Source organism: Haliotis rufescens, unplaced genomic scaffold, assembly GCF_023055435.1.
Source record: "Haliotis rufescens isolate VD_foot unplaced genomic scaffold, xgHalRufe1.0.p SCAF_16, whole genome shotgun sequence".
In the NCBI taxonomy this organism is placed as follows: domain Eukaryota; kingdom Metazoa; phylum Mollusca; class Gastropoda; order Lepetellida; family Haliotidae; genus Haliotis; species Haliotis rufescens.
The window spans coordinates 30,282,025-30,306,715 of record NW_025963846.1 but is presented as its reverse complement, the minus strand read 5'-3'; the positions used below and the strand labels follow the sequence as shown (position 1 = coordinate 30,306,715).

The following is a 24,691-nucleotide window of genomic DNA, read 5'->3' as shown; positions in this document are numbered from 1 at the left end:
TCCAGGTATTTTTCTGCATACCAGGCTTTTAAACGTAGTATATTCGTTATTTTAATCTAAGGCTTAACTGATACACTGTCGTCAGTGACTGAAGGGATGATATAAATCCTGCCGGGGTCCGTGCAGGAAGCTAAGGTACTGTAAGTCCCCATGGTCCCCAGTTTGGTGATCTCCTTTCAGTGGCTGACGATTTCTAGCCCATTTTTATATTGTGATGTTCATTAATGCTTACTGTTTTTATTATTCACAACTAGTTTTAAATCACGTCTGTGATATTCTAGTTATTCTACTGTCCTTCGTCGACAGGTTTTTATTTCGTCTAATTATGTGTATTATTAATGTACTTCTCGTCACGATATGGCTGAAATACTGCCGATGTGACGTTAAATCTTAACTCACTCACTAGAAGAATGTTACTATGTTCAACCCAAACATCGTGAAGATATCATGCAACCGTATTATCTTTTTGGAAAATAATTGCAAACTACAGAACAACCTGTTGATTTCCTATGTATTCAGAAGCAAAGAACATATACGGGTGTATAATCTCTGCTGGAAGTTAAAATTGTGTTGTCAAAGCAATAAACCATGCAGAAACGTAAACCGCCGCATGAAACGGTATGTACCATACATTACATACAGTGAAGTATTTAAAATTTTCTCATATCAAACCCGTTGTTTTACATGTGTTGTTTATTGAACAAAGTCATACTTTATAGAAGCCTGGTATTTAATCGTGTTGAACAATATGTTGCAATAGCAGTGTGAAAATTGAGTGCGCGTGACAGTCTTGGCCTAAATTCCTCCCTGGAACGTTTCTCGATGGCTGCCTGAATAACATACGATACATTGCAAAGGTAGTGCACAATTGAGCTGTTCGGGTAAGGGAGATAATCACTCACTCTCAGTGATACAGCTTGATAAGATACGATGTACAGCAATGCAAGGTCAGTGCGTGATTTAACACTTCTATACTACGCCTTTAGCTAAAGGAGATAATCGCTCAATGCGCAATAGTTTATTCTTACAAAATATAGACCGGTTAACTTTAGCGAAATGGGATCATTTTTAGCTCTTTTAAAAACAAAATGAACAAATTTTATGGGTTATCAGCATTACGAAAAGTGACTAAGTCTCAGAATAGCAAGACGATTTTGAAGTATCTCTTATTGCTGGAAAAGATAAACATCAACGTTTCACATGATTTGTATGTTTCGTTTCAGTAACTGTGTGGCTTGAAATTTCAAAGAAACCAACATGTCGACTTACATGCTACAAAATTAACCTCTCCCGTATACTTCCCCGCCTTAAGGGCGGGGAAGAATGAAATCATTTATATCATTGAATTTCTGTCCCTTTTGACACTAATGTGACTGAGATGATTGAGGAAAAACATGGCAAATATGCGGACCTCACTTTCGAAATGTCACACTTGCGACCCAGGTACCAAGTTGTCAGACTCCCCACTGTTCTTGGTGCCTTAGGTATGGTACCTCCATATCTGTTGACAGACATTGGGTTTCCTACCAGGAATACAGCCCTTCTGACAATCTGGGTAATGCTGGGGAGTCTTCACATTCTCCGAAAAGTTGTGGGTGGGTTTGACTAGGCAGCGCTTCCTGGGAGAAGTCCCTTTCACTGTCTGGGTTTGTTTTTTTTGGTTTGGTTTGTTGTTTAACGCCGCACCCAGCAATATTCCAGCTATATGACGGCGGTCTGTAAATAATTGAGTCTGGACCAGACAATCCAGTGATTGATATCATGAGCATCGATCCACACAATTGGGATCGATGACATGCATCAACCAAGTCACCCGATCCTGTTAGTCGCCTCTTATGACCAGCATACTCGCCTTTTACGGCAAGCAAGGGTTGCTGAAGACCTATTCTTCCCCGGATCTTCACGGGGATCGCTATCTGGGCTGGGTGTAGAGGGGTCAAACTGCCCTGAACTAATGATGAGCATAACCAGCCTGACTGTGAGGGGATCATCCAAACCCTCCGTACTGTATTTTTTAGGGGCGGTCGGGTAGCCTAGTAGTTAAAGCGTTCGCTCGTCACGCCGAAGACCCGGGTTCGATTCCCGACATGGTTACAATGTGTGAAGCCAATTTCTGGTGTCCCCCGCCGTGATATTGCTGGAATATTGCTAAAAGCGGCGCAAAACCATACTCACTCACTCACTCACTGTATTTTTTATTTTAATCTGTATATAATAATAAGTACATTTGTAATGCATTTAACTCCATACAAAAGGTGAATGCTAACAGTGCTACACAAAATGGGGGAAAACTCTGCAGATACAAGGCCAGAGATAAAAGACAAATAGATGTGGCAGTTCGTTTTGATTTTAGATTTGATAAAAGAGTCTGACCAGGAATGTTTTGAGACCTGACTGTTTCTGCTTCTTTCACGCGTGATGGGGGATGGTTCCATACAACTGGAGCATTGTAGTCAGTTTCCACTGGTCCTTTTAATGATAACATATAGCAAAGCCCTTAAAATGGGCCAATTTCTACTAGTCCTTAGGATACCTTTACCATTGGGCAAATTGGTAAGGACAACAGGACTAGTCCCGATTTCTAACGCTGGTCAGTTTCGTCTTAGGTATACACAGGAGATGTTTTTCAGCTGAACGGAGGGATCTAGATTGTTGATATACCTGCATAAGGTCAGATAAGTAGGATGATGCTGGCTTGTTGAAATGGTACGTTAAGGTCAGGATCTAGTACTGAATATGAACCTCTCCTCGGAGCCAGTGCAGATTGTTGAGCACAGGTGTTATATCAATTAATCTTATTACAGAAATACAGAAAGGCAATAGGCCTAGATAGTACAACCTTTGTGGATAGTGGGTGGACATAATGATTTCTATTTATTTAAGTCACTCATCTTATCATTTCTAAATTTCATTGCATGGAATATATACGCAGTCAAAGGCTTCTGTACATTAATATTTGTAGAAGACATAACTTCATTAAACTTAAATATACTTGGAAATTGGTACATTGATGGGTGGAAATTCTGACAAATTGGACACATGACTGAGAACAAAACGGAACTCATCCTCTATTAGCTGTAAATTACTCATTTGACATAACCTTCAATTTTCTTTGGGATTTTGGAATATCTTCAAGTTTCAATATTTAATTCCTTTGATGATCATCTGAATCTAGAAAATGCACTTTGAGCAATATTCCAGCAATATCACGGCGGGGGACACCAGAAATAGGCTTCACACATTGTACCCATGTCGGGAATCGAAACCGGGTCTTCGGCGTGACAAGCGAACGCTTAAACCACTATGCTACCCAACCGACCGCCATCAATATGAAAATGAGTTATTATGTGGGTCACAATTGGAGTATGCTGTTGTATGTGTGTTCCCTTTTGTTCAAAGCATGTGACAGTCACAGGATACATATTTCATTCCATCCAAAGAAACCTGAATGGTGACAAAGAAGATTTTAATAGGCTCTCAACCGATGGTTACTGGTGTCTTATGACAGAATTTTAAAATCAGCAGTAGGCATTTCGTCAAGGGGCACATGAGTGAAAATGCTGATAGTTCTAACTACCTACCAATGGGGTATATGCGAAGACAATGGCTACATTTTAGAACCAAGAACCAAATCGGACCTAAAACTGAGGTGTGTCAGCGATTAAGAGTTATGTGCCCTTGATGTTTGGAAAAAAGCGATGACAAGACGACAAATAATTATATGTACTTGATTTTAAGAAAACACAACTTAGTTTCTTCTTTTTATTCTCCACTAAAGGTACTCACACAGCTTTCATTCCACCATAATTGAAAAATGTCAAAATACAATTCATGAGGTAATACTTATTTTCAGGATTTCCATATTTCTGTTCAGGTATATGTTGAGCTCAATATGTCATGACATTGCTTATGAGAGATAATTTCATCATATGCTTATGTTGTTTGGTAGCAATTCTTTTTATTTGACCAGGAGAACAAGAATGGCATATGTATTCCAAATCATGTATTTTAAGTAGATGTTATACCTCATTCCTAACCAGGCTAGGGAGGTTTTCTCATCATTAAAAGTATTTATCTATCTCATAAAGATAAGGTACCGGGTAATCACCTCACACTTTCTAATTTATGAGGTAACTCTCTTAACATTACATGCTCGACATAAATGGAAAATCAAATTATACAGCATTTTGAACCTGTTGATTTGTGTAGTGTCTCTCGACTTTCTAAGTTTCTAGTAGCCTGCAACCTCGGGGTATCGCGGTAGTAGAGGAAAAGTTAGTAGTTCATGACAACAATAGCCTTTGCCTCCCAATTTCAAAGGAAAGCGATGAAGCGCGAGCGAGTGGACAATGGAGGGGGGTACTTGAATGTGCGTTAGACCGTTGAATCCTCCCTAAAGATGTGGTAACAATGGGGACAAAGGATGGTATTGATACAAGTGGAGTGAAGTGTTGACACAGGTGCTCGTCGTCTGCTAGCGGTTTCCCGTTCGTCGTCTGCTTGCGGTTCCCCCCGTCTTCAACGGGGTAGATGCGAATAAGAAAAAAGTTCGTCTGCCTTAATAGTCGTCTGCTGGTTTGTTAGTGACAGTTGTACGCAACGAACATGTCTTAATTAGTCTATGATATCATTTTCCAAAATTAGATGGTATAAAAACGTTAGTCCTTGCATAACTAATCATTCGTAGCACAGACCGTCTTCAGCGTCGCATCCATCTACATCAGGCATCGTGAGAAAGTAACATTGTGTAAAAATGACGAGTGAAAAAACGGTTTTTTACTCCTGGAAGTACGTGCACCGCAAACCCGAACAGCTACAGGAAAACACAATAATTCAATCACCGGACTGGTTTCAAAATCGGAAAGAGTGTGTGAAAGATGCTGACAATATGTTTCAGCCAGACAATGATGATACAGCCAAAAGAATAATCATCAAGAAGATCAGAACATTCCCCTTATGTGTCGACGAACTAGATGCGCACCACACGCGCAAGCACGCTGAGAAACTGCTGTCGCTCTGTTACTGCTTGGAAGTGACTAAGCTCATTTGTCAACTATCCCGAGAATTGTGTTTTGGCTGTATGTTTGAAGCAGATGGTGATCAATCCCATACCTGTCGCTTGACGGAAGAGGAACAGGTGGACAAATACTTTACAATGTCAATGAATGATCTCAAGGATGTACATGTGTTAGATCGATGGATTAGCATTTTAGCTGATGACTCATCATTGAAAGATTCCTTTAATTGTGTACCTTATCAGTGTAAAGATTATCGCAATACGTATTTCAAAACCCCAGAATGGTTTGAACAATTGAAGCGACGTGCTGTAAAAATGTTAATATTTGAAAAACATTACTCCTCGTAGTTGAAAATCCTTGACTTGTGTTAATAGCTATTCGTATGGTAGTTGAATTCACATGACTTATTCTATACAATAAAGCATGATAGTATTGAACAATGCATGTGTTTGTTAACATTGCTGTGTATATAAAGAGAGTGTGCGCAGATGGGCGGTCGCAGTTGAGTTTACCTCATGAGACAGAAACATGTCTAGTAAGTCACATGTAACACCGTCGTCGTCTCGTCAGAAAGAGTTAGAGAGCTATTACTTTAATCCCAAGTCCCCGGGTGCGTATTACGGTGCCTCCAAATTTCAACAAAGTTTAAAAAGACGTGGTAAAACGTTGGGTGTGTCTAAGGTAAAAGCCGAGTTGAGCAAGCACGATGCTTACACGCTTCATAAGTCGGTGAATCGCAAATTTCAACGTCTCAAAGTACTCGTCAACCGAGTAGATGAACAGTGGGATGTAGACCTGATGGACATGAGTCGCTATGCTAAAGTGAACGGTGGTGTACGTTACGTGCTGATAGCCATTGACATATTGTCACGCTATCTGTGGGTAGCCCCTTTGAAAAACAAGAAACCCGAGTCCATCGTTGACGGCTTTAAAGACATCCTTTCACACAGACGTGCACCTCAAAAGGTCAGAGTGGACAAAGGAACGGAATTTAAAGGGACATTCAAGGATTTTATAGAGCGTCAGTCGATCAAATTGTTCGTCACTCAGAACGAAGACATTAAAGCGAATTACGCCGAGAGAGTCATTCGAACGTTGAGGTCATTCATAGCGAGGTATCTGACACACAAGAACACCGAGCGCTATGTGGACGTGCTACCCGATTTAGTGTATAATTACAATCACACAGTACACAGAAGTTTAGGCGAGTGGGCTCCTGCAGATGTGAATGAACGAAATGAAGTCAAAGTATGGGGACATTTATACATGAAACCATCAGCATACATATCACACAAGTTTCGTTCCTTTCAATATAAAATAGGGGATATCGTGAGAATCAGTTATTTGAGAAAACCTTTCGCTAAGGAACACAACTTGAGATGGACGGAAGAGTTATTTAAAGTAGCAGCCCGTTATCAACGACAGGGTATTCCTTTATACACACTGAAAGATGTTCACGACCAGTTCTTAAAGGGACGCTTTTACGGAGAAGAATTACAGCGTGTCGATAATGATTTAGATGCCGCATGGGATATCGAAAAAGTGTTAAAGAAAAAGAAAGACAAAGGGAAATTGTACTATTTAGTCAGGTGGGCAGGTTGGCCATCGAGTTTCGATTCCTGGGTAGAAGCAAGGGAAGTGAAGGACAAGTAAAATGGATAAATACATCGTGTTTAACAGTGCAGACTCCCGGGAGTATTATCCGGACAACACGCCTTACCGTTTCCGGGTGAAACTGTCTCAACATTTGAAACTGGAGGGCATGTGGATGGTGGCTCTGTTAGAAATAAAACTAGGACGAGTCGAGTTGAAAGATATCAATAATACCACCATTGACGTGTTGTGTAATCTGTGCGACAGTTCACACGTGGGTGAGAATTATCTACCTTTATTGAGACGACTCGATCTGAGAGACGGACCCAATTATTATTTTCACCAGCCATGGTACTTACCCGTTATCGTGAGAGACACGTCAGAAATCGAAGTGTATATAAAGTGTGCAGAAGGAACATCGCATTCATTTCTGAAAGAGACCGTGAACGTATCACTCGTGTTGCGACGGTATCCCTTTCTGACTTAAGCACGATGGAACGGAAACTGTACATTCCCGACACTAAGAAGTTTGTGGACTTTTTAGTAGATCGCAGAAGTAAGCATGAGGGAAAACAGCTGATCAAAGGTCGACCCAGGTCGCGAATCATTCCCATCTCACCCCTAGCCAAAGTATCACCCAGCCGCTACTCTAAATTGAACGTAACAATGACGTCACCCAATCAGAACGTGGTCCAGAGAGCCGTTGCGGCTCAGAAGCGAACTAAGGCTATAAAACGCAAAGCAGGAGACAAGATTGTCACATCGAAGAAAGTACGTCGCGAGGGTAACAGCTCTAAACGATCCTTCATCGAGTTTAAAGATACCCCCGCTGTCGACCCCAGAGACATCTTCAACCAGTAACCATGTCGGTACTGACGGAGAAAGAGTTTACCGAAGCCCTGCCAAATAGCTTAGATTTATTCGAACTGCCACCCTATCAAACCAGCATCCTTCAACATTACTACGAGAACGTAAGGCCCCTGTCCGTCATCACCGATTCCAGTCCGGTGGAATTTCACATACCCAATGGAGGGAAAGACTACATCGACTTGAGCAAGACTCGACTTCACGTCAAACTCAAAGTCACTCACACCGACAAAACGCCCTTAGCCGATAAAGAAAAAGTAGGGCCCGTCAACCTCACTTTGCACAGCTTGTGGAATCAGGTGAGCGTGTTCCTACAGGGACAACAAGTGAGCTCCAGCAATGCCGGTTACCCTTACAAAGCTCTCATGGAAACCGTCCTCGACTACGGCGCCGATACCAAGACCAGTCAGCTGTATTACAAAGATTCGGGTGTCACCACGGGTGATTTTAACTCCGCTGATCCCTATGCCGGTAGCAATGACGGTCTCATTAATCGAGGAAGCTTCATCGCCGGAAGCAAGTCGCTCACCCTAACGGGGCCCCTCATGGAAGACGTGTTCGGTTTCGACCGTCATCTGGTGAACGGCGTGGCCGTGGGGCTCAAACTGTTTCGCTCCAACACGACCTTTGTCTTGATGTCCGACGAGACCGATAAACATTACACCGTCGAACTGAAAGACGTGTACCTGAAAGTATGCAAACTGAGGATCAACGACGCTCTCATCGTGGCCCACAACAAACAGTTCGAAAAAGCCAACGCCCTGTACCCGTACGAACGATCCATGATCAAAATGGCCTCGGTTGCCTCGTCCAGTCTGAGTTTTAACTGGGACGCCATGTTTCAGGACGAAGTCCCCAGTCGACTCGTGGTCGCCTTGGTGAGGTCCGATGGGGTGAACGGATCCTACACGGTCAATCCCTTCTGTTTCCAAGGCGACATCGTTAAAAGCATGGGACTGTACTTGATCAGTACCAGTGTACCTGGACGACCGTTAGAGTCGAACGACATCGAGGCTTACGCCGGTCTGTACGACTGGAATAACGAATGGCGCAAAGACAAAGGTTTGAACTTGGACCGCACGGAATTTTCCGTAGGTCATGCCTTGTACGTGTTTAACCTGCAAGACATCCAAGGCGACAGATGGGAATATCTGAATCTGGTCAAGTCGGGTAATCTACGACTAGAAGTCCAGTTTGCTCAAGCCCTCGCCCATACCTTCAACGTCATCGCCCTGGCTAAGTTTCCGGCCCTCATCGAAATCGACCAAAGCCGTAACGTGTTTCTAAAGTAGACAATGTACAAACGACAGTTACAGTGTGCCATCCGTAGCGACCCCAGCCTCCGTACACACGTGGTGGGTGTGTACGCGAGAGATACATTAGCTAACATCACCGTACCTTCAAGTGGAAAACCATGGGGGATGTGTGGCTGACACGGACCTAGCACGGGGCGAGGGTCAACATTGGGTTGCCTTTTACTTTGACGGGTGTGGAGTCAGCGACACTTATCTCCCCAAGGAAATGAAGATTGAGAAACAGAGGCTGGAGTTTGAACATATCCTCGATAAACTGCGCGATGGTATAGAGATAAGATTTAAAGAAACTAACTGTCCATGTCCCGGATGTGAAATCAGCCATCCCTCGCAGCGACAACACACGTGTCTATATCCTAAGAGCTATAGCTCCGAGGTCACGTGGTACTTCGATGAGGTCAAGAAAACTCTGACACACGAGGATCTTTTTCGAAAAGCAAAGCAACATATGGTTGAATATGGAATCGTTCATGCCGGCTATGATCCGTCACCTTTCCACGAGGACGAAACGTGGGTTCGTCAAACTTATTTAACTGACGAGAGACAAAAGAAATGGACTGTCACTTTGCAAATAATAATGGGCTGATATCAAATTATCCTCAAAGCAAAGATAATTGATCAATGTATTATCACGGAAGACATTGGATAGGGTCAGTGGCTATATTTATCATATCATTCTCATAATTATGGTAACCTTGATAGACACGAATGATTAGATTTCTATGATGGAGAGATATATAATATATTATTATACAGTTGTACATAGAATCTTCTGAGGTGGATAGATATATAATATATTATTATGCAGTTGTACATAGTATCTTCTGTGATGAAACGCATGTGATATTTCATAGTTAGATGTGTAATAAAAATTACAAGTTTTTGAACTCATCAGGGATGTGATAATTTGTTTTTGTTTTTTTCATCATCATGGATGTGATTTTATATTTATGTACAATCGAGATGCTGCTGACCGATCAAGTCGGGGAATACCATGTGTTCCTATCAACAGACACGTCAGGGGTTGAGCTATCTGTATTGTAAACGTCGAGTGCTAGCCGATGGCATTCACACAGCCCCTCAAGACTTAGAGCTTTGTCCTTGGCCTTCCCGTGATGACAGGTTGGATGACACCTACACCTTCTGGCCGAACTTTTAGAAAATTTAGCAGAAAATTAAACAAAAAAAACAACAACTCCCAAGCGCGTTCCCTCAACTCCAGTAGTGTACATATTATAGTTATTTATTTATTTATTATTATTAGAAGCATATTGTGATAAACATAAGTATTTCTTTCAAAAGTATTTTGGTTTCTCAAATGTATTTACATGAATAAATCTATGTTATTTTTGAAAGAGTGTTGGTTGTCTTGTCTTGTCTTATGCCATGTAGGTCTACTTTCTAGAAGTCGTGTATGAAATAATACACCCATTCACATACCAGTCCCGTACCCACTCGGAACAGAATGTACTGCCTTCTATAAGTTCACTACATAATGCAAACTATAAGAAAATAAGACTGGTTTCCTTAGCTGTTAAGTGCGAAAATAAGTGCGGTTGACGACACGCGTGAGAAAATAAAACTGGTTTCCTTTGCTGGAAGCAAAAGAGACATAGTTAGTTTCATGGGAGCCATTCTACACCCTAGTCTCGGAAGGCGATGCTATGCGCTATTATGTGTATCGTTAGCGAATTGCGGTGTGGGTAGGGTGCTTATTGTAGGCGCAGAGGGGGACAGGCCCTTTAAGAGCGACTTCAGCGTACTGCGATTCTATATACCGCATAACATTCACACAAACAACACGAGACTTCCATTCTATCGATTCAGTGTTTATTACTAATAGTTCGTTAATGGTGATACATAAGACAGTATAGTCATTTTAATACACAGTTTCCAGTGGCAACATGAGACAAACTTTCTATCAATTCACGTTTAAAACTAACAACAAGAGAGATTCCATACTATTTTACAGTTTCTAATGGTTTGAATTTCTTCTTCGCACCGGGAACACCGTCCCTCACTTTGCCACGCACGAACATGGGTTGAGTTCGTTTTCTCTTGCCTTTTCCCACCTGAGAGAAAAAGGGTTGTGAGTTGGGTAGATGTTTCAGTTGACGGGTAAATGCTTGAAATCCAACATCTTTTATATCGTTACTGTGTAACACAAACTGTCGAATACAGTCAATCACATTAGAATGCTTTATAGGGTGTCCGTGTTTATCCAACCATTCGAGGTTAGCATTCCAGTTAATGCGGCCGAGCTCTTTTTGTTGGTTGAGATATTGCCATAGCGACACTAACTTTCCCATTTGGTCGTTCAAGTGGACGCGTTGTAACAGTAGATATAAAACATCTTGACAGTATAGGAGGGGTGGGTTCGCTACTGTTGCATTCCCTCCTCCTGTTGTTTGTGGGATATGTGAGGCGATGTTATCGTGGTTGGCCGTGTCCCGCTCAGCCGGTGGTTCCTCAGTTGTAGTGTTGTCTGGAGTCTGCTGCTGTTGCGGCATAGGGGCTGGTGGGGGTTTCAGGGCTGGAGGGGGGTTGGCTTCCATCTTCGGAGGAGGTTGGATCAGGCGATGGTACGTCTCGCGAGATAACAGGATCATGGGTTTCGTCATGTTCGGGTGCGAAATACCTATCGAGCGCTCTCACACAAGGTGGTAATATAAAGTGAAAAGAAACCAGCAACTCCCTTTTAGCTCTGTATCCTTCTCGTTTGCTGGCTAGTAACCGAATGATCTTTCTGTACCGGTACAAGGTCTTTTTGTCGCGATCCGTCAGGGTAATGTGTCCGATGATAATGTTATGTAACAACGTGATGATGGCATTAAACTGGTTTTTGGACAGATGAGACAGTAATGTTTTACGCTGTACAGGCTTAGACCGACTCAGTACGTGGAGAAAATCCACGTTATCTCGAATACACTCGCTCATGGTGTGAAGCGAACCTTTTTGTACGTATAACCTACAGGCCCGCCGTATGAATCGGGTTGGTCCACTCCAATCCGCCAAGCTTCTTTAAGAGATGTGATGCACGCTTCCTTCGATGAAAACCACGTAGGGCTCTCTTTTAAGGTGATCTCTTCGGTCTGGTGCGGGTTAGCTCTTACGGACAAGGTAGAGGGTGGCGGGTTACACACGATCGTCCAAAAGTAGACCTTGCTCATAGCGCGGCTGCTGTAAGACTGACTCGATTAAAGCTTGTTTGTCGCCTTTTATTTAAGAAAATAGAGGGTGCAAAGTTCACCAGGTAAGATGCCGGTGCGTAAGCGTCCGTATTCCGGGTCACTGTACGGCGAAGCATCCACGACTAAATAGCCGTATTTCCTCCCTTCAACGGCATCCTTGTAAGATTCCGAAAAATACTTGCTTTGACCTGGAAATATTTGCGAGGCCAAAATCTTGTATTCGTGAGCGGAACGGGGATTGCTCATCAAGACGAACATATGCGTATTCACGCTCACCGTCCGTGAACAGCGACCTTTAGGGTAGACGGACTGTAGCAGATTGATTACGGTAATGCCCAGATGATGCGACAAGGTGGTGTAGACGTTTAACATGAGTTTACTGGTACATATGTCCATCATGAGATCGTCTAACATGAGAATCATGTTTTTGCTCGACTGATCGGACCACAAACGCAGTTGGCTTTCGCTAGGTAAAGATTCGTGAAACTGAATGTTAGCAATAGATTGCTGCACGTCGGAGTACAGATCCTGCCACACCCCGTAACAGTACACGATGAGGTAGGGTGGCTTATCAAACACTATCTAACAGGCGTTTCGTCCAATAGGTCTTGCCGCTACACGTGCCCCCGTTCACGGACAAGGTGGTAGGTGTGATGAAAGGGAGCAAACATTTCTCGGACATATTTCACGGAGTATCTATGCGAACTGATACATTCTGTCACCGGTGCGGGCTTATTTATGCAGCCCTCGGTACGAGTGTCCGTTGTTGGCGTCTAGCCAGTCTTTGGAGAGCTCTTTGGGCTTCGTCTCTGACCTGTATGACGTGTTCGTACTTGAATATAAACTGAATCAAGGGAGTATGGTTTAACGGGGTTCGCTTAATGCTTCTATTCGTCGTGTCGGGACGAGCCATACGTCGCAACATTCTCAAATAATGGTTGTGGGGATGAGGCTGTAAGAAACGACGATTCTCACCGCGTGTTACCGGATGCGAGCATCTAGCAATCGCTTTTGGATGGCTTTAGTACCCTTGATTTGCTCGCCGTTCATGCTGCGATTATCGCGCAAGGTTTCTTGGTAATTGTTCGACGAAAGAAGTTGTCTGAAAAACGTGTAATGTCGCAGGACGTATCTCGCCATGTCTGAATCGTACGGTGTCACACTCGACAATGAAACGTACTCGTGAGACTTTGATCTTAAATAATCATGAAAACCGCATAACCCAACTTACATAGAACCATATACATACGTCCATGTCATATATAGAACTGAAACACAATAGACATTTTCTCTGTTTTTATTGACTCGTCTACCACTCTACAGGAGGAAAAATCGTGTTATATCGCAGAACACGTGAAACAGTACTTGAAATAGTCACAGATAAAGCGAGTCACATACGCATCATTGCGTGTTTTGTCTGTACAAAACACCTGTACGATATCTCGTCAACTAGCACTATTTCTACATTTCTGTAACACGTAATATAAACAATAGAATCCACAAGCACTCGAACTAGATTGCTGTAAAACAGATGTGTTATATCGATAACTGCGAGAATGTTTCTTGATAAAATATTCAAATTCACGATGATAATAAATGGGTTTCTGTCCATAACTATAAAAAAACTCGCCGACTCCACACCCGTCAAAGTAAAAGGCAACCCAATGTTGACCCTCGCCCCGTGCTAGGTCCGTGTTAGCCACACATCCCCCATAGTTTTCCACTTGAAGGTACGGTGATGTTAGCTAATGTATCTCTGGCGTACACACCCACCACGTGTGTACGGAGGCTTGGGTCGCTACGGATGGCACACTGTAACTGTCGTTTGTACATTGTCTACTTTAGAAACACGTTACGGCTTTTGTCGATTTCGATGAGGGCTGGAAACTTAGCCAGGGCGATGACGTTGAAGGTATGGGCGAGGGCTTGAGCAAACTGGACTTCTAGTCGTAGATTACCCGACTTGACCAGATTCAGATATTCCCATCTGTCGCCTTGGATGTCTTGCAGGTTAAACACGTACAAGGCATGACCTACGGAAAATTCCGTGCGGTCCAAGTTCAAACCTTTGTCTTTGCGCCATTCGTTATTCCAGTCGTACAGACCGGCGTAAGCCTCGATGTCGTTCGACTCTAACGGTCGTCCAGGTACACTGGTACTGTTCAACTACAGTCCCATGCTTTTAACGATGTCGCCTTGGAAACAGAAGGGATTGACCGTGTAGGATCCGTTCACCCCATCGGACCTCACCAAGGCGACCACGAGTCGACTGGGGACTTCGTCCTGAAACATGGCGTCCCAGTAAAAACTCAGACTGGACGAGGCGACCGAGGCCATTTTGATCATGGATTGTTCGTACGGGTACAGGGCGTTGGCTTTTTCGAACTGTTTGTTGTGGGCCACGATGAGAGCGTCGTTGATCCTCAGTTTACATACTTTCAGGTACACGTCTTGCAGTTCGACGGTGTAATGTTTATCGGTCTCGTCGGACATCAAGACAAAGGTCGTGTTGGAGCGAAACAGTTTGAGCCCCACGTCCACGCCGTTCACCAGATGACGGTGGAAACCGAACACGTCTTCCATGAGGGGCCCCGTTAGGCTGAGCGACTTGCTTCCGGCGATGAAGCTTCCTCGATTAATGAGACCGTCATTGCTACCGGCATAGGGATCAGCGGAGTTAAAATCACCCACGGTGACACCCGAATCTTTGTAATACAGCTGACTGGTCTTGGTATCGGCGCCATAGTCGAGGACGGTTTCCATGAGAGCTTTGTAAGGGTAACCAGCATTGCTGGAGCTCACTTGTTGTCCCTGTAGGAACACGCTCACCTGATTCCACAAGCTGTGCAAAGTGAGGTTGACGGGCCCTACTTTTTCTTTATCGGCTAAGGGCGTTTTGTCGGTGTGAGTGACTTTGAGTTTGACGTGAAGTCGAGTCTTGCTCAAGTCGATGTAGTCTTTCCCTCCATTGGGTATGTGAAATTCCACCGGACTGGAATCGGTGATGACGGACAGGGGCCTTACGTTCTCGTAGTAATGTTGAAGGATGCTGGTTTGATAGGGTGGCAGTTCGAATAAATCTAAGCTATTTGGCAGGGCTTCGGTAAACTCTTTCTCCGTCAGTACCGACATGGTTACTGGTTGAAGATGTCTCTGGGGTCGACAGCGGGGGTATCTTTAAACTCGATGAAGGATCGTTTAGAGCTGTTACCCTCGCGACGTACTTTCTTCGATGTGACAATCTTGTCTCCTGCTTTGCGTTTTATAGCCTTAGTTCGCTTCTGAGCCGCCATGGCTCTCTGGACCACGTTCTGATTGGGTGACGTCATTGTTACGTTCAATTTAGAGTAGCGGCTGGGTGATACTTTGGCTAGGGGTGCGATGGGAATGATTCGCGACCTGGGTCGACCTTTGATCAGCTGTTTTACCCTCATGCTTACTTCTGCGATCTACTAAAAAGTCCACAAACTTCTTAGTGTCGGGAATGTACAGTTTCCGTTCCATTGTGCTTAAGTCAGAAAGGGATACCGTCGCAACACGAGTGATACGTTCACGGTCTCTTTCAGAAATGAATGCGATGTTCCTTCTGCACACTTTATATACACTTCGATTTCTGATGTGTCTCTCACGATAACGGGTAAGTACCATGGCTGGTGAAAATAATAATTCGGTCCGTCTCTCAGATCGAGTCGTCTCAATAAAGGTAGATAATTCTCACCCACGTGTGAACTGTCGCACGGATTACACAACACGTCAATGGTGGTATTATTGATATCTTTCAACTCGACTCGTCCTAGTTTTATTTCTAACAGAGCCACCATCCACATGCCCTCCAGTTTCAAATGTTGAGACAGTTTCACCCGGAAACGGTAAGGCGTGTTGTCCGGATAATACTCCCGGGAGTCTGCACTGTTAAACACGTTGTATTTATCCATTTTACTTGTCCTTCACTTCCCTTGCTTCTACCCAGGAATCGAAACTCGATGGCCAACCTGCCCACCTGACTAAATAGTACAATTTCCCTTTGTCTTTCTTTTTCTTTAACACTTTTTCGATATCCCATGCGGCATCTAAATCTTTATCGACACGCTGTAATTCTTCTCCGTAAAAGCGTCCCTTTAAGAACTGGTCGTGAAAATCTTTCAGTGTGTATAAAGGAATACCCTGTCGTCGATAACGGGCTGCTACTTTAAATAACTCTTCCGTCCATTTCAAGTTGTGTTCCTTAGCGAAAGGTTTTCTCAAATAACTGATTCTCACGATATCCCCTATTTATATTGAAAGGAACGGAACTTGTGTGATATGTATGCTGATGGTTTCATGTATAAATGTCCCCATACTTTGACTTCATTTCGTTCATTCACATCTGCAGGAGCCCACTCGCCTAAACTTCTGTGTACTGTGTGATTGTAATTATACACTAAATCGGGTAGCACGTCCACATAGCGCTCGGTGTTCTTGTGTGTCAGATACCTCGCTATGAGTGACCTCAACGTTCGAATGACTCTCTCGGTGTAATTCGCTTTAATGTCTTCATTCTGAGTGACGAACAATTTGATCGACTGACGCTCTATAAAATCCTTGAATGTCCCTTTAAATTCCGTTCCTTTGTCCACTCTGATCTTTTGAGGTGCACGTCTGTGTGAAAGGATGTCTTTAAAGCCATCAACGATGGACTCGGGTTTCTTGTTTTTCAAAGGGGCTACCCACAGATAGCGTGACAATATGTCAATGGCTATCAGCACGTAACGTACACCACCGTTCACTTTAGCATAGCGACTCATGTCCATCAGGTCTACATCCCACTGTTCATCTACTCGGTTGACGAGTACTTTGAGACGTTGAAATTTGCGATTCACCGACTTATGAAGCGTGTAAGCATCGTGCTTGCTCAACTCGGCTTTTACCTTAGACACACCCAACGTTTTACCACGTCTTTTTAAACTTTGTTGAAATTTGGAGGCACCGTAATACGCACCCGGGGACTTGGGATTAAAGTAATAGCTCTCTAACTCTTTCTGACGAGACGACGACAGTGTTACATGTGACTTACTAGACATGTTTCTGTCTCGTGAGGTAAACTCAACTGCGACCGCCCATCTGCGCACACTCTCTTTATATACACAGCAATGTTAACAAACACATGCATTGTTCAATACTATCATGCTTTATTGTATAGAATAAGTCATGTGAATTCAACTACCATACGAATAGCTATTAACACAAGTCAAGGATTTTCAACTACGAGGAGTAATGTTTTTCAAATATTAACATTTTTACAGCACGTCGCTTCAATTGTTCAAACCATTCTGGGGTTTTGAAATACGTGTTGCGATAATCTTTACACTGATAAGGTACAAAATTAAAGGAATCTTTCAATGATGAGTCATCAGCTAAAATGCTCATCCATCGATCTAACACATGTACATCCTTGAGATCATTCATTGACATTGTAAAGTATTTGTCCACCTGTTCCTCTTCCGTCAAGCGACAGGTATGGGATTGATCACCATCTGCTTCAAACATACAGCCAAAGCACAATTCTCGGGATAGTTGACAAATGAGCTTAGTCACTTCCAAGCAGTAACAGAGCGACAGCAGTTCCACAGCGTGCTTGCGCGTGTGGTGCGCATCTAGTTCGTCGACACATAAGGGGAATGTTCTGGTCTTCTTGATGATTATTCTTTTGGCTGTATCATCATTGTCTGGCTGAAACATATTGTCAGCATCTTTCACACACTCTTTCCGATTTTGAAACCAGTCCGGTGATTGAATTATTGTGTTTTCCTGTAGCTGTTCGGGTTTGCGGTGCACGTACTTCCAGGAGTAAAAAACAGTTTTTTCACTCGTCATTTTTACACAATGTTACTTTCTCACGATGCCTGATGTAGATGGATGCGACGCTGAAGACAGTCTGTGCTACGAATGATTAGTTATGCGAGGACTAACGTTTTATATACCATCTAATTTTGGAAAATGATATCATAGACTAATTAAGACATGTTCGTTGCGTACAACTGTCACTAACAAACCAGCAGACGACTATTAAGGCAGACGAACTTTTTTCTTATTCGCATCTACCCCGTTGAAGACGGGGGGAACCGCTAGCAGACGACGAACGGGAAACCGCTAGCAGACGACGAGCACCTGTGTCAACACTTCACTCCACTTGTATCAATACCATCCTTTGTCCCCATTGTTACCACATCTTTAGGGAGGATTCAACGGTCTAACGCACATTCAAGTACCCCCCTCCATTGTCCACTTCATCGCTTTCCTTTGAAATTGGGAGGCAAACGCTATTGTTGTCATGAACTACTAACTTTTCCTCTACTCGCGGTACTTGTCATGTACGCTAAACGGAACAAAATGTACTCACTAACCTTTATGATTATTCGTTATTCTATATCAGATGTCATTTATTTTATCTAACAATGCATATTTTACTGATAAAAGTGCAATTATTTACATTAGAAGCTCCGAGTAAAAGCCGGGCCCCGCGCTCAGTCAAGATCCTCACAGCGACAGTCCGAGAGTGTAACGAAGGTGTCACGCGCTGGCTGGGAAGGAGCTTGGCGCTCAGTTTGACAAGAGAGAGAACTCCATCGTATCGCGGTACAGAGAAGAGTTGTGTATTGGGGTCCTAATTGGACAAAAATAGGACATAATTCTACCAACCACTTAGTTTGATCATGCCAGACATCAGTGATTTGTCCAGACAAGTGCAAAGACAGCACAAGTAACATTCTAAATGTGTTATCACTAATAGGTTTTGATGCATATTTACCGAAAAGTTAAAGAAAAATATGTTAAAAATCAACAACAAAATATCAGAAAGGATATTCTACGATTGTTTTAAAAAAGATTGGATGACAATAATTTGTCACAAAATGGAAAAATGTTTAAAGTCAACAATGAATATATAAAAAGCACTCCTAGTATGCCCAAAGTGTTTCGTGTGGTTTTTAAGCACTTTTATGTCACTTACTTCAATAAACAACTCAGTATTCAGGGGGAAGTAACTCTCTGATTTTACTTACAGAACATCACATGTGATATGAGCATGATATTGATTGAAGCGCCCTATAATACTCAGTTAAGGCCCAGCAATGACTCATTCACGTAACACAAAGTATGGATTTATCTTTTGGCCACTTGTGAAGAACCTAGTTCAAAGTTTGTCATTATGGCCCTTGTGATCTCCGACTAGATTCTGGGCACAGAGCGGGAAAAAATGTGCGGACTATGTAATTTCCGTTACCTTACTAGTCGCCATGAATATGCAGATAATCTAGTTCAGGTCAATAGAGAAAGTTTACTTGGGGAAGTGCGGGTTATATCGTTGGCCATTGATAGATGGGGGTAAGGCAATATTTAAAACGATGCAAGAAGTAAGTATCAACGCATTAATAACTCCTTACTTACAGCAGACGGAACATTCCGAGGAAATTGAAATTGTTTCCAAAGTATGCACTTCCTGGTTACTGATTTGCTTTAACAGACAGCTGCTAAGAGGTGTGTCCCGCATGAACTACCGGAAATCACAATTGCCGCGATACGATGAATGCCGCGGTACCACGGGGTCCGAGTATACTTCGGGGAAGGGTGCTTGACGTTTAATTAATTTGCAAACTGATTGCTGTTTATCAAGATGGAATGTTTTCATTGTAAAAAGATAAATGAATGTAGGCCTATATGAAATACAAATCTGTTCACGTCAGTATCATGATTTCCAAGCGTTTCCGCTTGCTCCGGGATAGGCTGCGCAGCACAAGCCGTATCGCTGATCATGACGGTTTCGTGCACAGGCTTGAGGGCCGTTCCTCCATCATATAGTCTCTGATGACCAGAGACGATATTTAATGATCACTGGTACGAGTTAACTGTGTCAGATAATGTAAGCACGTTTATCAAACCATTTCGCATATACTTGAAACATCCACACACACAAAAGGCGAAATGGTGAATTGACATTAAAATTTTACCTTAGTCAGTTGTCCTGTGTCACCGTACGTGTTCCCGGGAGTGTCGACACGGAGACCGAAAATAGAATCACTCTTATATAATGGGGCATTCTATTATTCTATTAGGGGTGCATGTGTTTGAATTTTAGTAAACAAGATTTGACAATCGGTTATTTACACATCACTAAACACTGTGACCATAATTATTCAAGACCATAATATTGTTGTCTTAAATTTACCTTGTCTGTTTTGTACATGTTTTTAAAGGTATACCATTTGACCCCAAATCAAAATTCGAACATTCGACATGGTATCTTATTATCAATTGCGCATGACTAAAACGGCAGACTGAAGTCGAGAAGGGTAGACGTCAAAACGAGGTAAGCGTCACTTGTAGTGTTTCATTGAAGGGGAAGTAACGTGAACGTATATTGATTGCGATTTTGTTACGAATATAAATTTACCTATATACATAAGTCAGTTTCCGAGAGAGAGAAAAAATAACATTCGTAGAAAGTATTTGAATATCAAAGTGAAAGTGCTGATATCACACGCTCCGTATCATTCGTCACCACTCGCATGTTTCCTGAACCTATAACAAGGCTCGTTCCACTCTCGAAGGCAGCCATGCGTCGAAATGGTGCGCGTGAATCAGAATGCACCTCAGGATATGGGTACTTCGATCAATATAAACCCGAGTATTTAAATTTATTTTCGCAAAATGCGTTTGTTTAAAAACTGTGGAAAAATGTAGATTGTCAGTTCCACACTGCAGTTTATATATAATTCTGGAAACCGCTCACTTGACTGTGTGATCCGTTCAGTTGAGTCTGACCTCCCATCCATTAATTTCCCTGGTTTTAGAATTGGCACCACTAATGCATTTTTCCATGTTTTGGGGAGGTAGTCCAAATTTGATTGTATAGTTGAAGTATTAGTTTTTGAATTTTGATGGGGACATGATTGAGAATTTTATAGCTTATATTGTCTAATCCAGTGGCTGGGGCTGTGTTTTTGTTTTTTAAAACGGTTTGAAGTTCGTGAATGTTAATGAGTTTATTTATGGCAAGATGTGAGAGTGGTGATCTGTTATGAAATTCAGGTTGAGTGTTTATAGTGTCTTGTATGTGTTTGGAGTGGTTGGCGGAGCTGCTGACGGCCGAGAGATGGGCAGCCATGGCATTAGCCTTTTCTTTGTCTGTTTTAAGTAGGGGAAAGTTGGGCGAGTTGAAAGATTTGGCATTGCCTTTTATTGCTTTCAGTTTTTTTCCACAGAATTTTTGAATTTTGTTTGCCCATCCTCAAGGTTGATGTAAAAGTTTGCCAATGGTTTCTTTTGGCTGCCTTGATTAGTTCTTTGGTAAGATTTCTTTGTTTATTGGCCAAATGGAGTTTAGTTTGATCATGTTTCGACTTATTCAGAGCTTTTTTCCTAAGTTTTCTAGATCTGTATTTTGTGTGGGATTTATTTTGGTTGTGGGAATGCATTTAATGGATATGTTGTATAGTGTATTGCTGAGGTTTGTATTGAAGATGTCGATATCAGCACTGTGTATGTTATGTGTGTCTATTTTATTGCATAATGTGGTGAATTCCTGTCAGTCAGCTTTAGTAAAGTTGAATTTAGTTTGTTTAGAACAGTCAGAAGTGGGGTTGGGGTCAGATGGAGACTTGTCGGGGAGGATGGTAATAGAGATTTTTATGAGGAAATGATCACTACCCCATGTATCATTGTGGGGGTCCCAGGTGAGTTTTTGGAAGAGTTGGGTGGTGGTGATGGATAAGTCCACTGCTGTGGGTGATTGTAGATGGCTGGTAGGGAATCTAGTGGCTCTATTATCGTTTAAGCATATGATATATTTGGTGTCTAACCATTCTTAAATGAATTTCCCAAATTTATCATGATATTTTTTAGTGCCCCACAGTGGGTGATGTGCATTAAAGTCTCCTAGAATGAGGGTGTTTGGGCCTATGAATTTGGAAAGAGTTTCTAAATCTTCAGGGTTAAACGGTTTGGTTTTGGTGTGGTAACAGTTGATTACAGTTAATTTAGTGTCATTGATAGTGATATTAGCCGCCAGGACTTCTAGATTAGGAGTGGGGATAGTTAATTCTTTGTACTGGATGGTGTTTTTTATAAACAGACCTAGTCCTCCATGAAGGGGGCCAGGTTTGTTGGGAGGTCTGGCTATATCTTGCCGAATAAAAGTATAGCCTGGCAATTTGAAGGCTTTTTGGGGGGATAACTTTGTTTCTTGTACTGCTATTACATATTGGGCAATTTTGTTTAGGGCGATGAGGGCCTTAGTTCATGCCCATTAGTGTTGAGACCATTACAGTTCCACTGTAAAAACACCATGTTCTGCTTTATAAATTTGTGGGGATGTTAAGGCCAAATGCATGGTGCTGTGGGGCTGATTTGGAAGAGGGGTTTTGGGACTGATTTAGTTTATTATTTGAGAGCTTTTATGGCAGTTTGGAAGTGTTGATAGGGTTTTTGGTATAGGTTAGACACCAAGGCTAAGTTGTGGATTTTTTGGGGGTGGGGTTTTTGATAAGGAGAGCTGCTGACAGGAACTCTATGATCTTGTTTGTATTGGAATGTAGTTTGTGTGGGGTGATTGGTTTGGGGGTAGTTGACCTTAATGATTGGATTTTCTGAGCGAGTAGTGGTTTTCTAGATAGATGTGCTTTGGCTTTGTGTGTTTTGGATTTGGGTTGTAGTTGAGTGGCTAGAATTGGTATAGCAGATCTGAAGAATGTGTGAAGGGGGCTCTGGTTGGGTTGGGAGTTGGATTGGGGGCGAGGTGGGATGGACGGGGGGGGGGGGGGGGGGGGGGGTAGCATAATAGGGGGTGGGTAGGGGTAGGTAGCAGGGGGGTGGTGGCCTTGGGAAGGGTCATGTGTCTTGTGGGTGGGGGTACTGCTGGAGGGGGGCATGCATGAGTTGAGTTGTCTGTGTGGGGTGGGACAGTGTTTACTGGGTGGGTGGGTGGGATGGTGTTTATTGGGTGGAGGGGGGCCTTGGGGGTTGGGACTGGAGTGGAAAAGAGTTGTTTACGTTTGGACTGGGTGGGCCGGGTCTGGGTGGGGGGTATAGGGGCAGGTAGTGATGTGGAGGATGATGTGTCTGATATATCTTCATAATCTGGAAGGCTATTGTATGTTTGTATTAGTCTGGCCGGTTTGGGTAGGTGTTCTTGTTTGATGTGTTTGTTTAGCCGAAGGATGTGTTTTTGTTTAAGTGGGCAAGTATTTTGTTTGGCTGTATGACCTTCGGCATCACATTGTATACAGTAGGCCGCCCATGTGCACTCTGGGGTTTCATGCCTGAGGGACCCACATTTCTGGCACATGGGCGGTTGTCGGCAGGTGGCTGTAGTATGGTTGTATGAGTGGCATATGTTGCATTGTGGGTTTTTTTTCCTTATTCGGTTAATTTTGTATCTGAGTGCTCCGAAAATTATGTGTGTGGGTAGTGTGGTGCTTTTGAAGGTAAGGAAAATAGTTTGTGTTGTGGTTTTGCCTGGTATGGTTGTTCTGTTATTAATGCTCTTGTAATCTGTAATTTGAGGCTGTGTGTGGAGTTGATTTGCTGTGTGAATGTACTCTAGTATGTCTTCCTGTGTGTCCCTATGGTCTATGTAAATAACCCCTTGTATAGATGTGAGCCATTTTGGTGTTTGCCATGTTATGTTTAGACCATCTATCATTGTTTGTCTGCGTGCTTGGTTGAGAGTGTCTTGTGAGGGAAAAGTGACCTTAAACCCCCTGCCGCATCTGTTTATGTATTTGTATGATATATGTGCTTTTTGCAGGCAGAGGGCGAACTTATTGTTTGAGAAGGTGTCATTTAGTGGTGTTGGTTGAGAATGCCAGTAGTATAAGTTTGTTTTGATTTGGTGCTGAAGTCTGGTCAGATGTTGAGGTGGATGGGGGTGTCTGTTTGGCACATGTTTTCTTTGTTGTAAGTGAGGAGTCTGTTGGGGATTGGTGTGGTCGCTTTGTGGGTTTTGGAGATGGGGGTTTGGGGGCTGTTTTGTTTTTGTTAGATTGTGTTTGGATTGGGTGAGGGGGAATTTGGGGTTGATTGCAAGGGGAGGTGATGCTGCTGTGGGGTTGTTTGAAAGAAAATTCTTGGAAGTCCATTCCGAAATCAAAGGGGTCAGGGTTTTGGTTGTGGCTGGGTGTGAGTCCCGGGAAATGGGTGTCTGAATGTATAGGTGTTGTGAAAATGGAGTCTGTGTGAAGGGATGTAGGGGGGGGGGGGGGGGGGGGGGGGGGGGGGTAGTTGATGACATGATTTGGTAGAGGCAAGGTGATTGCAATATGGCACAAGGTTATAATGACAATACAATATATAGACTACAAAAGTTAATTGGATTGGTCTTTAAGTTAATAAATACTATCAATTAGATGTATCAAAGCGTATAAATAAATACAATAAGTACAAAGTAAATCTAGGGAGAGTAGTTGAATATATACAACATACATAATCTAGAAATATGTCAACATAGTTTCATTCTCTGAACAAATTTACAAACAACACTTGGGATAAATCAAATCTTAAAAACAGGTTACAGGAAGTTGAACAAAAATGAAAACATGACCTCGATGCCCCGAGATTATAAAACTTCCCTGAGTACGATTTTATGCTCAAATCCGGTTTCGTGCTCAACTCAAAACTCAGACTCAATAAACGCAGGTTATAAATAATCTGAGTACGTTTTCGTGCTCAACTTGAG

At 42.7% G+C, this 24,691-nt stretch overlaps 2 protein-coding genes across 6 annotated transcripts in view; one reads left to right on the top strand and one right to left on the bottom strand.

The window, feature by feature from the left end:
- Positions 1-20,110, bottom strand: part of LOC124119556 (protein TsetseEP-like) — a 256,264-nt gene extending 236,154 nt beyond the window's left edge. For 2 of the 5 annotated variants that reach the window (XM_046482108.2, XM_046482106.2), the window contains exon 1: positions 19,968-20,110. The gene's annotated coding sequence lies outside the window, so the exon portion shown is untranslated. The remainder of the gene's footprint in view (positions 1-19,967) is intronic. The other 3 variants (XM_046482105.2, XM_046482107.2, XM_046482109.2) reach the window with 3 other exon arrangements.
- On the top strand, positions 7,475-8,770 carry LOC124119552. Its single transcript, XM_046482100.2, has one exon. It carries the CDS (start codon positions 7,475-7,477, stop codon positions 8,768-8,770), a length of 1,296 nt encoding a protein of 431 aa, XP_046338056.2.
- Positions 20,111-24,691: the final 4,581 nt, after the last annotated feature.